Source organism: Gossypium hirsutum, chromosome A07 (assembly GCF_007990345.1).
Source record: "Gossypium hirsutum isolate 1008001.06 chromosome A07, Gossypium_hirsutum_v2.1, whole genome shotgun sequence".
NCBI classification, from domain to species: Eukaryota; Viridiplantae; Streptophyta; class Magnoliopsida; order Malvales; family Malvaceae; genus Gossypium; species Gossypium hirsutum.
Genome location: NC_053430.1, coordinates 12,830,393 through 12,844,189, shown reverse-complemented (window position 1 = coordinate 12,844,189; position 13,797 = coordinate 12,830,393). Strand labels below are relative to the sequence as shown.

At 30.4% G+C, this 13,797-nt stretch overlaps 1 protein-coding gene across 1 annotated transcript; it reads left to right on the top strand.

Moving 5' to 3' along the window:
* The first annotated feature begins 6,513 nt into the window (after window positions 1–6,513).
* On the top strand, window positions 6,514–13,754 carry LOC107945940 (probable protein S-acyltransferase 19). The gene is made up of 9 exons (XM_016880108.2): window positions 6,514–7,010; window positions 8,886–8,999; window positions 9,636–10,031; window positions 10,751–10,819; window positions 10,924–10,995; window positions 11,096–11,224; window positions 11,325–11,405; window positions 11,633–11,833; window positions 12,344–13,754. Exons 1-9 carry the CDS (start codon window positions 6,966–6,968, stop codon window positions 13,427–13,429), a joined length of 2,193 nt encoding a protein of 730 aa, XP_016735597.1. The 5' UTR covers window positions 6,514–6,965; the 3' UTR covers window positions 13,430–13,754.
* Window positions 13,755–13,797: the final 43 nt, after the last annotated feature.

Genomic DNA, 13,797 nt, shown 5'->3' with positions numbered 1-13,797 from the left:
TTTTTTAAAGTCCAACTAGCGAACTCCAAGCGATGATTCAACAATTGGTATGGTAGATTAGTGCCCATCGACAAGTAGAAGAACATACTTTAGATTTAAGTCGATTTGACGGTTAATGTTGAAGATAAAAAATGAAAACTGTTTAGATTTTGGTTTGTAAATTCATAACATTCAGAGTTGTTTTATGAAAAAATTGAACTGTAGACAAGAAAGAGAATGAGAGTTTTCGATTGGTGTAAGCAGTAGCCCCGTAAAATATAAAATTGTTATTTAAGCCTTTAAATTTTTTTAAAAAAATTTGAATTAGTAAAGGTAAAATTATAATTTGGCTCCCTAAAATTATAAAAAATTTGATTAAATTCTTTAAAAATTATAAAAATATAGACTATAAAAAATTAAAATTTCATTCGGCCCCCCTAAAAAATTGTTCTTACTATGCCCTGAATAGAAAAGACTATATAACAACGATTTTAATAGTTCAATAACTTAAATGAAAACTTTCAAATAGTTCAATGACTATTTTATAACTTTTCTAAAGTTCAAAGACTAAAACATATACTTACTAATAATTTAACAATATTTACGTTTTAAGAACTTTAATTAATATTTAATAATAAAAAATACATTTTAATCCCATTTTTAAAGTTAAAAAAATTCACCACCAATTTACCTAATGAATGACGTCACTAAGGGCAAATATTATGAAAGCCTTTACGTCATCTAATTTAATTTCCTCTTAAAAAATGGGTTTTTGGTTTGAAAAAACTGAGCTTAAGAAAAGAAGCTAATCATGTAATTAAAGAATATAATAAAAAATTATTAGCAAAGATGGTAATTATTAATGAACCTAACCTTGTTTTGACTGCCATCATTTTAAAGAAGATAATAAAAAATATTAGCAACCAAGGGGCTAATTTTTAGGGTGGGTTTAGATAAGCGGTGCGTTTACCTATGGTTAGTGTAAAAATAGCGGTGGCGATGAAATTAGATACTGTAACAATACTATAGCGTGAGACAAAAAGTAACTTAAACACACTGCAGCGCACCGCACCCCACCGCCCATTCAAACCAACTATTATTCTTTTTAATAAGTAGTTAGGCAGTAAAAATATTATGAAAGTTTTTATATTAGGAGTTAGACTGAATTTTGTTTCAAGTATTCAAAAAATAGGTAAAGTAATCTTTATACATTATATCAAAGAGCAAAACGGTTCTTTGTGTTAAAAAATTCATCAAATTTTACTATTAAAAACTGACAAAATAATTAAACAGTGATACATGGTATGCTACATATACCTCGTGTTGATGTACAAGGACCAATTTTTAACAGTAGAAGTGGGTGAAGACTGTTTGATATAACAAATAATGACTAATTTGCTTATTTTTTAATAGAGAGAGCAAAATGTAATTTAACTAATAGTATATGGGTCTCTATTATAATTTGACCATAATTAAACTTGTATAAATTCAATCATATTATTTTCTGTGAAAAAAAAATCCAACTAAAGGCTAATTTAAAATTATCGTTAAAAAATATTTTTGAAAAGTGTTGAGCAGAAAGTGATTTCGAGGAGCTTGATTTACAAAATTTTTATGTGCTTAGTATTATTGTAAAAAAATTATTGTGAAAATTTAAAATTTTCATTTTAAAGATGATCTTACAAAGTAAAAAAATAAATTAATTTAAATAATAATTAATTTATTAATATTACAATATATAAAATATAAAATTTAAATAATTAATATAAATTATTTTTAAATTTTAATTTGAATATATAAATTATATTTTAAATATTAAGGCTACAATAAATATAACTCTAGTAAATTAATAAAATTTTCATAAGCGATGGAATAATTAACTCAATTGCAATGTATCCTGATTTTTCTGTGTTATTATTATTGTTATCGTTATTATCATTATTTCCACGATACTTTATTTTTATTTTGGTATTAATAAATAGGGTAAACTGTACCTATAATCATTTTTGTTTACTTTAAGTTACATTTTAATCACTTATGTTTGAAATATTACGTTTTAGTCATTTATGTTATTGTGTTGTAATATTTTGGTCATTGAACCGTTAATTGTTGTTAACGGTAAGTTAACGTGGCACGTTAAATCATCATTTCGAACAAAAATTTTAAGTTAAATTATACAATCGATCCTCATTTTTTTTGAGCAATTTAATTTTTTTCTTTTTCATGTTCTTTAAACTTTCCTTTTCTTTTTTCTTTTCATTCTCTTATGTTTCTCCCCCTATTTTCCTGCCTTCTTCATTTCTTTTAACATATCAATAAGTTGAATAGGCAGTGAAGAAAGAAGTAGGAAGTCGAAAGTCATCATTGCCTATAATCAAAACTCGTAAACCCATACATGGTTCTTTTTTCACTACCAATCCAACTTCTTGATATGTTAAAAGAAATGAAGAAAATAGGAAAACAAATGGGAAGCAGAAGAGAGTAGAAAATAAAGAAAAAAATAAGAAGAAAAGTTAAAAGAACTTAAAAAGAAAAAAAATTAAATTTAACCTAAAATTTCTGTTTGAAATGATAATTTACAGTCAGCTTACGTTACATTGTTAACAAAAATTAACAGCTCAATGACAAAAATGTTACAACATGATAACATAAGTGACTAAAACGTAACATTTCAAACATAAGTGACTAAAATGTAACTTGAGGTAAACAAAAGTGACCATTGAATATAGTTTACCCTAATAAATATTTAACTTATATTACAAAACATATGTAATAAAACAATTTATGATAATTTATTAATATTATTACTATAAAAAATTAAATTTTAAATGCATTTTAATTAATTAATATAAATTATTTATAAATTTTAATTTAAATATATAAATAATATTTATAATTTATAATAAATATAAATAGGGGACAAATTTATAATTTGAGACTCAAATTGAATTTCAAAACTCTAAAAACTATAATTCTTTAAATTTTTTTATTTGAATTAAAATCTCAATTCAAAAACACGATTTTGTTAGAAAAGCCATTCACCATTATTGTTAGCTTAAAATCGTAATTTAGAGTCGATTAAGTCTTAAATCGGTTGAGTCTTAAATCGGTTGGTATTAGTATTATTGTCAATATAGGAGGACGTAGGTTCGAGCATATTGAAACACGTTTAAGAGTGGAATGAGTTATGAATAAGGGTGAGCAAAACTCGATTCAATTTGAAAAAATTGAAAAGAATTTCAAATTTTGAGTTAATTGAATGGAGTTATTTGAGTTATTTAAATTATTCGAGTCAACTTGAATAACTCGATTCGAGTTTCAAGTTCAAGTTGAATTGAATTTCACAATTCGAATAATTTGAATAATAGATTGGTGTAAATACCCTTTTGGTTCCTTGTCAACTTTTGATAATAAGTAAGTTGGTCTATTTTTCAACAAAAAATACAAAAAATAAAAATCAAAATAATTTTCAAAAATCAATATATTTTAAAAAAATTCAAATTTTATATTTTAAAAAAATTATAAAAAATATATAAAAAGTTAAATTTTAAAAAAATTCTAAAATAATAATTTTGGGAACCTAATTAATTATTCAAATTTATCATACTCAATTATCTTATTATTATTATTATTATTTTGCTTTGAATTTTTTTTCAAATTTATGTGCTCTAACATGAAACTAGTCATACTGTGTCAATATTTTTATTTAACACGTTTAATTTTTTAAATTTAACTCTAGATATTTCACTTCATTCGACTCGACTCGAATTTCATTTCACTGACTCGATTTGAAAAAATTTCAAATTGAATTAGGATGATAAAGTAAGACTCGTGAACTTGATTAACTGAAATTTTTTTTACTCAATTTAATTAAACATTTACTCCTAATTATAAGTAGTTTTAAACATTATATCGAATCAGAAACTTTGACATAAGCTTTTAAAACTCAATATAAAATGAAGTTCAAGTAGTGGAAGATGAAACCTTGGACATGGTCCACTTTAACTTGGTACATGAATTGGTGAGTTGTATTAATTAAATTTGTTTGATTGGACTTTATTTTTGGTTGGATTTTAATTGGATTTAACAAACATTAATATTGGGTTTGGGCCATTCTAAATAAATATTATTTAGTTAAGGAAAAAACAAAAATTGTTCTATTCTAATATTTAGTTAAAAAGTGTAGATTATAATATTGGTATTTGTTGATGATGTGCACTTGAACAATTAATATTATCTGTAAGTGATACTTTTTAGGAATTTTTTTTTAAATTTTTAAACATCAAATAGTATAACTAAATGCATGTCATATAATATTTTATTTTTCATAATAAGAGGCCTGAAATGACCATTTAGTATTTAATAAGATAGGTTTCTACTTTATTTTCCAAACAATTTAATTTAATATAAATTCTCATTCATACATTTTAAGCAGGATATTAAACTTAAATTAATAGTTTTTTCTTATATTTATTTTATATTTATTTTTATTAAAAATTTAATTTAAGTAAGTTTTAATTCAAATCTTTTGGCTTCATCTCTGCACAAAACAACCTCAATTAGGAAAATATTTAAAATTTAAATAAATATTATTATAAAAGTGTTTTTATCTTTCAATATATTTATATAAATTTTATAAAAAAATTAACCCATAATAAATCTTAAAAAAAAAAAGCTTACACACATGGAGTAATCTTTATTATATTTACATTTACATATTCAAATTGGTATGTGATATTTACATTTATCTCATTTCTTTCTTTTTGGTGAAAAGAATAATCAATACAATATTAGATTAAATTACTAAAACTTAATGAATTCTCTGCAAACAACTGCAGACCTTCATTCTTGTTAAAAGTTAATTTAGTGATGTAATCAACTTTTGTATTCTTTTCTCGCAGAATATGTAATATTTTCTTTAGATCTATTTTCGATAATATTATTTGTCAAATTCGTCTAATAAGTGCAGAATTAAAAAACTTTGAGAAAGTTACCTGAACGGCTTGAATAACCTCCATGCTATCTGTTCGAATCGACTCTTTGTCTCAACTTCAGTTATGAAGAACCGTCAAATCATCTAGGATATCTCATGACTCAACATTAAAAACAAAACAAAGTATCAATCTCCTATTAAACCCAATTCCTCAACATTTATCCCATTTTCAACACTTGTTAAATAACATTAGTTCAAATTCTACTTCTTTTAAATAAAAATAAAAATTTGAAATAATGAAATATCAATATTAATACAATTAACACAAAAATTATAATGAATCAAGTAGCAATGTATGAACAAAAATATAAGCCAACAATAGCAAATATTAGTTGACTAGTCTAAACTTATTCTTTTTATTATTGATAATCATGGAAGGGACAGTTTGGTCTAAATGCATGCTTTATTTATATATTTTATTATTATTTTTGTGAATTAAAGGAATTTTGGTATATTCTTCTTTAGTACTTAATTAATGTATAATAATTATTAGGTGACCCAAATTTTAATTCTATATATATATAAGTTTAACAGCCTAAATTGATTTTATTTGGTGTGCTAATAAAATAACTTCTTTTGTGAAAGACTTTGTCATAGGCTAGGTTGTCACTTCTGTTTTATACATTTTCTTTAAATTACCAAATACAGAATATTATTAAATTTGTTAGTGGTACTTAAATTATATCCAATTTTTAAATCAGTTCTTTTTAATTGAATTTTAAAAGTATTGATATTGTATTAATTAATTTCTTAAAGTATTGGTATTGTATTAATTAATTTCTTTCATCAATTTAACATTAGTCTTATTTAGATTTAGCATAAAAGATATTTAAAAAACATGTTAATAAAATTTTTAAATACGTGTATACTTATTATACGGATAGTTTGGATTTAATTTATTTAAAAAATAAATCAGGCAATGACATTAAAGATTATAAGGGCATTCTTTTTGTATTTTTTAATACGTGTGATTCAAGATATATATATATATGATAGTTACGAATATGTTTTAAATATATTACATGCCAAAATCTGAGCTAACATTTAACATTCAAACCGATAAGTAGAATGATAAAATAATTTGATTAATGTAATAATGAAATTTTAAGAATTCAATTAAAATATTTTGAAATGTGAAGAGTATTTTAGAATTTAAACTATGGCAATTAACCTATAATATAATATAATATATATAAAGCAAAACTATATTTTCAATTAACAGAAAATTATATATTTCTTCAAAAAGGAGAGATAAATTTATATAAATGTAAGAATCAGTAAATACAATTATAATAAAAAATTAATTGGTACTGACCGGATTGATTGAATTAATTTCTTTTTAAATTTTTAATTAAACTTAATAAATTGTTTGTATCAATCAAATAAAAAATTGATGATGTAATTTTTTTTAAATATATATTTTTAATTTTGATTTAACCAATTCAAACAATCTAATTCTGAAAATAATTTCATAAATTACATATGATTTAATATATATAATTTCTATCTGAAAATGGAATATTTTTTAATTTTATTAAAATGGGGAAAAGTTAAGAAAAAAATTGATTTCGGTTTTATTACCCAAGTCTGCAGATTTTCTCTCCCCTTTCTTTTTGTATCAACGATTTTCTCTTTTGTCAATTTCTGCTTTTTTTTTATAAATTTTATTTTTCCAACAGTTTTTCACATTCTCTACTTTTTCTTCACTCTTGTTCTATCTCATGACCCTTTCTCCCTAAATGTTTTCCCTCTTATGGCTTTCATCTGATTTTCACATACTAACTTTGACTTCCCACTGCTAACACATTACTAACATTAATTTTATTTTTCTGGGTTTTTAATTTGGTGTTTGGGTTTCAAAGAGGGAAACCCATTTCTTTCTCTTTGCTTCTTCCAAAGCCTTTTTTTTAATGGGAGTTTGTCACTAGGTTATTTGTTTTTTGTAGTTAGGGTTTTCGGTTTTCTGGGTAGGTGTTAATTTTGCAGGGTATTTATGATGAGGAAGCATGGATGGCAATTACCTGCTCATACCTTTCAGGTAATGGGTCTTTTTTTTTTCGCTTTTTGATGCAAAAATATGCTTAAAATTTCTATTTGATCCATGTTTGCTCATTGGGTTTTTAGTTCTTAGCTGTTTGCTGCTGAATTTCATGTGGGTTGCTCTCGATTTAATTATTTTCATCCTATTTAGTGATGAAATTTAGTGTTGAAATATGCTTTTTTAAGTGTAATTATTGTTTCTTGCATGTTGAATTAGCATTGACTTTCTTCAACCTGATGGGTTAGCATAGCTCTTTGTACTGTGTAGTACTGTAATTTTGAACTAATAGACTGAGGAGGGTTCGATTTTTATGAATTCAAAGTCCATGTTTTTGTAGTTCAGTACGGTTCATTCAGTTTTAGTAATGTTCTAGTTATTAATTGTATGGATGAGGAAAGAATAAAACTATTCTCATTATTATTCAAACTGAAAATTCTGGATTCTACAGTTCTTGAATTAGAGGATAATGCTTAAGAAAAAGTAGAAGAAATGTTTCCTTTTTTTCTTCATACCTGAGAAGCCATCTGCATTGTTGAGTTCTGTTGCTAGCTAGAGTTGATTTTCGAAGAATATCCTCATGAAGAGTTGATCTGGTCGAGGGTAAAAAAAGGTTCGGTTTATTAGGAACATTAGTTTTTAAAGCTGGTTTTGGAACGACTAAAATGTGGTTGGGCCACCAAATGGTTCCAAACTTTTTCTTGCTTCTCGAAATCTGTCTCCATATAGGTAGAACTGCAATGGAGGCTCTTGTACTAGGAGTCAGATTGCATTTTTGCCCTCTCTACACAAAAAATGGGTAAATTAGTTCTTCTATGTTTGATCAAAGAGCAAATTGATCCTTCTATTAAAAGTTTCATCTATTTCTATTGTCAAAAATTGGTCCATGTAAGTCAGCATGAGGCACACGTTGCATGCCACGTGTCACTGTTTGGTTATTTTGTCAGCTATGCTAGTTTTTAACTGTACAAATGGATGAAAATTTTTAACAGAACAAACCAATTTGCCTTTTGATCTAACGTATGGTGACAAATTTGCCCATTTTTTGAGTCGAGGCAAAATGCAATCTGACTCCTAGTACAGGGGCCTCCATGGTACTTTACCTCTCTATATGTTAAATTGGTGAAGGGGGGCCATCTCTGAATTACGCATACTTCAATTTATGGAGTAAGAAACTTTAGGAGGGGAAGCTGTATACAGCACCTTGAGAATGACTGTTGGGGTATCTCCATTTTGAAAAGTTCTACATGTCTTGGTGGTTTATTGTGAACGTCATCTCTAAGCCTAATCTGAGAGGATAAGAATAAGGTTCAATCCATGTTTGATTCTCAAACTAATCCTACTTTCTGTCAGTTACTTTCAACTTTCACAACATGTTTATTAAACAAGTATCTGAGTTGGGTACACTTCAATAGTTTTATCCAATCACACTGATCAGAGTAAGAAGAAGACAAATTAAGGCACATGTTTGGTAAAACAAGTGTCACTATCCTAGAGGTTCAGAGGTAAACATGTTTTTTAGGTTTAAAATAGATAAATCTTGGAGGGAGGCTTCATTGGTATATAAAAAAAAAATCCCTTGGGGGTATTGAACTATTTGTCTGATTCTAATCCATAGGTCTGACCAGTACGGTACTCAATGATTAACAGTCTTCTAGGATGAAGTCATTCATTGGGTTTTGAGATGATCTTCATGCTTTAACTTCTTTAAAAATTCAAATCTATATGTATTAAATAATCTATGTCTTTTCATGTGTGTGTGTGATAACCTTTGTATTGCAATCACATGCAAATGGCACCTATAAATAACTCTTTCTGATTACTTTCATATAATTATATTTGCTTGAAGTTGATAACCTCTTTTTTTCTTGATAGGTTGTTGCAATTACTGTGTTCTGCTTGTTAGTGGTTGCATTTTATGCTTTCTTCGCTCCTTTCGTTGGAGGGCGCATTTGGGAATATGTTCTGGTTGGAAATTACTCACTGGTGGTATGTGAATTTCATTTGTTATATTTATATTAGGGCTACAAAAAATCCTTTATTTCTTATTTTTTTGCATGAAAGACCTATGCAGATTTCAATTTAGAAAACCTTTAATGCCTCTGCTTCCATGCTAAGATCTAAGTACAAATAATTTTTGGCAACAATAATTTTTGCTTTCAATCTGCATAAAGTAAACTACAACGGTAAAAGTACCATACAGGCCCCTGTAATAGGAATCAGATTGCATTTGCCCCCTCTACTAAAAAAATAAGCAAATTAGTCCTTGTACGTTAGATCAAAGAGCAAATCAATCCTTTCAATTAAAATTTTCATCCAGTTCTACTGTTAAAAACTGGTGTGACTGATGGAATAACAAGACAGTTACACATGGCACGTATCGTGTACCTCATGTTGATGTACAAAGACTAGTTTTTAACAGTGGAAATGGATGAAAATTTTAATAGAATGACCAATTTGCTCTCTGCTTTTAACATATGAGGACTAATTTGCTCATTTTTTGAGTAAAGGGAGCAAAATGCAATCCGACTCCTAGTACAAGGGCCTCCATGGTACTTTTACCAATCCACAACCATAACCATTGAGTCTTATGTCACTGCCATTGTTCTTTTGATTGCAATGCAGGCACTCCTAGTTTTTATACTTTATGTTCGATGTACTGCAATTAACCCTGCTGATCCTGGTATCATGTCAAAGTTTATTGGTGGATCAAACAAATTTGAAAAGCATGGGTTATCAGTGAAGGATTTACCTAGAAAATACGATGAGTTTGGCAGTGGACTGCATTCATCGCCATCAACAGTTTCTAGAAGTTCCAGGGCAGCACCGAACTCAAGTATGAAAGGTTCGGTGGGAGATCCTGGAACAATAGACGCTCCGACAGAGTATACAAGCAGGAAATCTTGTTGCATTGGAGGAATCTTTTGTGCTTTATTTGTCCATGAAGATTGTCGCAAGCAGGAAGCGGCTGCTGAGCAAGGCAGTGAAGACGCTTTGTATTGTACGTTGTGCAAGGCTGAGGTATTCTGGAACCTATTTGGCTACCCTTTTTATTATGTTATATCAGCTTTAATTTTCATCATTTTTAGTAATTTTATGTCCATGGTGTCCTTAACATTTCCTGCAATAAATTTGGAAACTTGCTTTTATTATCTTTGTTCTAATGCAATTACGAGGGTAGGGTAACATGCTTGATAAAATTATTGAGTCAGAATTAATGTTCCCGAGATCAAATAAAGGGAAAAATACACTACTTTTTCATTAGCATGTTCATAGTTTTTTTTGTCATAACTATTTTGAGTTTCCATCTCCAACACTTCAAGCTGCCTCAGTCATTTTCATGATAGATGATGTATACCTTGTCCGGCCTGCATCACCTCTAGTCCGCTATTTTTCTACTATGTTTTCTTCACTACTCCCTGGATTTTCATATGACATGCTTAGCACCAATCTTATCATCCCTTGCAAGTCCATGTGACTACTGGCTATGACTTATGTTTGCATCTGTCAATGCTACTGCCAGATGTGGTCTAAGGCAACAGTGAAAGTAATGCAGATTGAAGAAAATTGAACAACGTTAACCGAATATATGGATTCCAATAATTAAAACCAATGAAATTGTATGGGATCACTTGAATGTTATATACAAACATTTTGCTGATCAGGATTTGAAAGGTTGGCAGTACCTTAATATGGCGTATGGCTTTCTTTCTCACTTCTGAATGATCTCCACAATGCAGGTGCGCAAGTTTAGTAAACATTGTAGAAGCTGTGATAAATGTGTTGATGGTTTTGATCATCACTGCCGGGTAACTATTTTCATCTTGTTTCGTGTTCTTTAGTCATAATTGTTTGTGGAATATGCTGTTTATTTGTATGTGGAAATTAATCTCCATCTCATATGTGGCTGCAGTGGTTAAACAATTGTGTAGGACACAAAAATTATGTTACATTCATCTCTCTTATGGCCGTCAGTATTGTTTGGGTATGTTTTCTAGTTGGTTGTTTGTTATATAAAAATTGTACTTCCCAATTCATGATGATGCTTCTCTCCCTCAATCCCACCTCCCCTCTAAATCGTTCAGTTAGTTATGGAAGCCGGTGTCGGTATTGCTGTCCTGGTTCGTTGCTTTGTTAACAAGAAGGGCATGGAGACTGAGATTATTGATAGGCTTGGAAATGGTTTTTCTCGGGCTCCATTTGCAACAGTAGTGGTACATTCCCTTACTAAATGCTTTGAAGATGATGTGTAATTTGTGTTTTTGTAATTTTTGGATCCATTTCCAAAACTAACTGGATCCAAAAATTTTGTAGGCCGTATGTACTGCAGTTTCTGTCCTGGCTTGTGTACCTCTGGGTGAACTTTTCTTCTTCCACATTATTCTAATTAGAAAGGTTAGTTTCCTAGAAATGAAGCATTATTGTTCTTTTATGGTGAGCTAGTTTCTAGCTATAAGATGATGAAATTTGAAGATATTCACATTTATAGCTAGAATTGCTGTAATTTTGAGTTTTGTACATTTTGGTAACCAGATATACTGAATAAGGTAAATAGAGTTGTCATATGAGCAAGCACTAAGGCAATTTTTGTGGCAACCCTTTTGACATTTACATGGAATCAGGGCATTACAACCTATGAATATGTTGTGGCAATGAGAGCGATGAGTGAAGCGCCTGCTGGAGCATCCGTGGATGAGGAGCTGCCCAATGTGGTGTACTCTCCGTCTGGATCAGCTACAACCGGCATGAGTGGTGGAAGTTCGCTTGGCCTACAGTACAAGGGGGCATGGTGTACCCCTCCTAGAGTTTTTGTGGATTATCAGGTAATTAATCCTGCATGTTGCCTTTTGAATCTATGTTCTCCAGTTGATGCGTATTTTTTTAGTATAAAACAGGGTAAAAGTATTATGAAGGCCCTTGTACTAGGAGTGGGATTGTATTTTACCCTCTCCACTTAAAAAATGAGCAAAGTCGCTCCTGTACCTTAGATCAAATAGTAAATCGATCCTCCTATTAAAAATTTCATCCATTTCTACTGTTATAAACTGGCCCTTGTACGTTAGCATGAGGTACATGTGGCACATTGCGTGTTACTGTTTGGTTATTCTTTCAGTCATGCCAGTTTTTAACAGTAAAAATGGATGAAAATATTAACAAAAAGGATCTAATGTACATGGACTAAATTACTCATTTTTTTAGTAAAGGGGGCTAAATGCAATATGACACCTAGTACAAGGGTCTCTACGATATTTTTACCCATAAAATTGATGATTTTGTTTTTTGAGAATATAAAACTAATGATTTTAAACCTCTGTTGGACGTGGATACATCAGGATGAAGTTGTGCCTCATTTGGAGCCTGGAATGCTTCCTTCGACTGTTGACCCGGATGCAGCTGGTTTTGCAGAAAGAGAAAATAAGGGGCCTAAAAGGCCGGTTCGTATTAGTGCGTGGAAGCTGGCAAAGTTAGATTCTACTGATGCTATGAGAGCAGCAGCCAGAGCAAGAGCATCCTCATCTGTTCTACGGCCTGTTGATAATCGTCGTATGGGAGATCCTGAACATAGTTCCAGTGGCAACATGAGCATTAGAAGTAGTGTTAGCACAGATACGGGTTTAAATAAAGAGGTAAAGCATGACCAGCGATTATCGCCACTAGGAAACTCTTTTCCTCCGAGTCAAGGTAGCCGTGATGAGTACGAGACAGGAACTCAAAGCATAAGTAGCTTCAGCAGTCCAAGCCATATTCACGAGTCGGTCTCACTTAGCCCATTACCTCAAACTCAAGGTGGTCGTTTTAATATAGCTACCTCAGCTCCTGCCATTCCAGATCGTACCTTTATGTCTAATCCTTCATTTCCTGTTATCAACAATCCCATCAGACCTGGTCCGTCAGTTCCTGATGATAGGGTAATGCATAGGGGTGCAACCGTTGATCCATTGTTGCTTTCTGCTCCTGCTGCTTCTCTTCTTAGAGACGTCAAAAGGACTTCAGTTGTATGGGATCAAGACGCTGGTAGGTACGTATCAGTCCCCGTTTCTGCAACTGATGCTCGGAATAGATCGTCTATACAAACGGGTTTGCCAAATTCTAGTGGTGAAACTAGCATGCAGGGTAGAAGGGTTGGTTTTCCGCAGCAGGAGTTGTCTTTGCAAGCAAGGGGTCCAGCACAACAGGTAGAGAAGCTACTGTATACAGGAGACTCTATTTTCTTTGGCGGCCCACTTTCGAGTGTTCCTGTTAGGGATAGTTTGAGAAACGATAAGGGTTCTGGTTTGAGGGAAGCTCAAGAAAGAGTAGGTCTGAACTTGCCTCGAGAATCTAGATTCAAAAGGGACTCGGTCTCGAACCAACTTCCTGTATTTGTCCCTGGAGGCTTTGAAAACAATTCTGCTGCATCTGTTTCTGGTTTTAAGTAGATTTCAGTCCAACTACTAACGAAGTTTCTGCACATTTTTCCCCTTGAATCAAAGGGTAACAGAGATCGAAAAAGCCTCTCGTCTGAGATGCTTGTACACTGGAACCTTGCAATTTTGATATGTTGCTGACTAGATTATTGCATGGTTCAAGTTGTCTCTTCCCAAATGATCCGAAAAAGCTCGAGATTGTTTATTTCCAGTTGTTGGATTTTTGTATCGTCACTTGTAAGATAATTTTCAAGATTTATGGTTGATGGTTAGAAACATTTGTTGACATTACTGCTATTTATGATCATGCTTCAATCACAAGAAACAACATTGTCAATGGCAGCTCTCAAATTATACCCCCATGAAAGCATATTTTTCAA

Excerpts from the sequence above, each read along its gene's own strand:
- LOC107945940 (XM_016880108.2), top strand. The coding sequence starts at position 6,966 with ATGATGAGGAAGCATGGATGGCAATTACCTGCTCATACCTTTCAG. Across the intron at positions 11,406-11,632 it reads ACATTATTCTAATTAGAAAG|GGCATTACAACCTATGAATA; the intron begins GTTAGTTTCCTA and ends ACATGGAATCAG. Across the intron at positions 11,834-12,343 it reads GAGTTTTTGTGGATTATCAG|GATGAAGTTGTGCCTCATTT; the intron begins GTAATTAATCCT and ends TGGATACATCAG.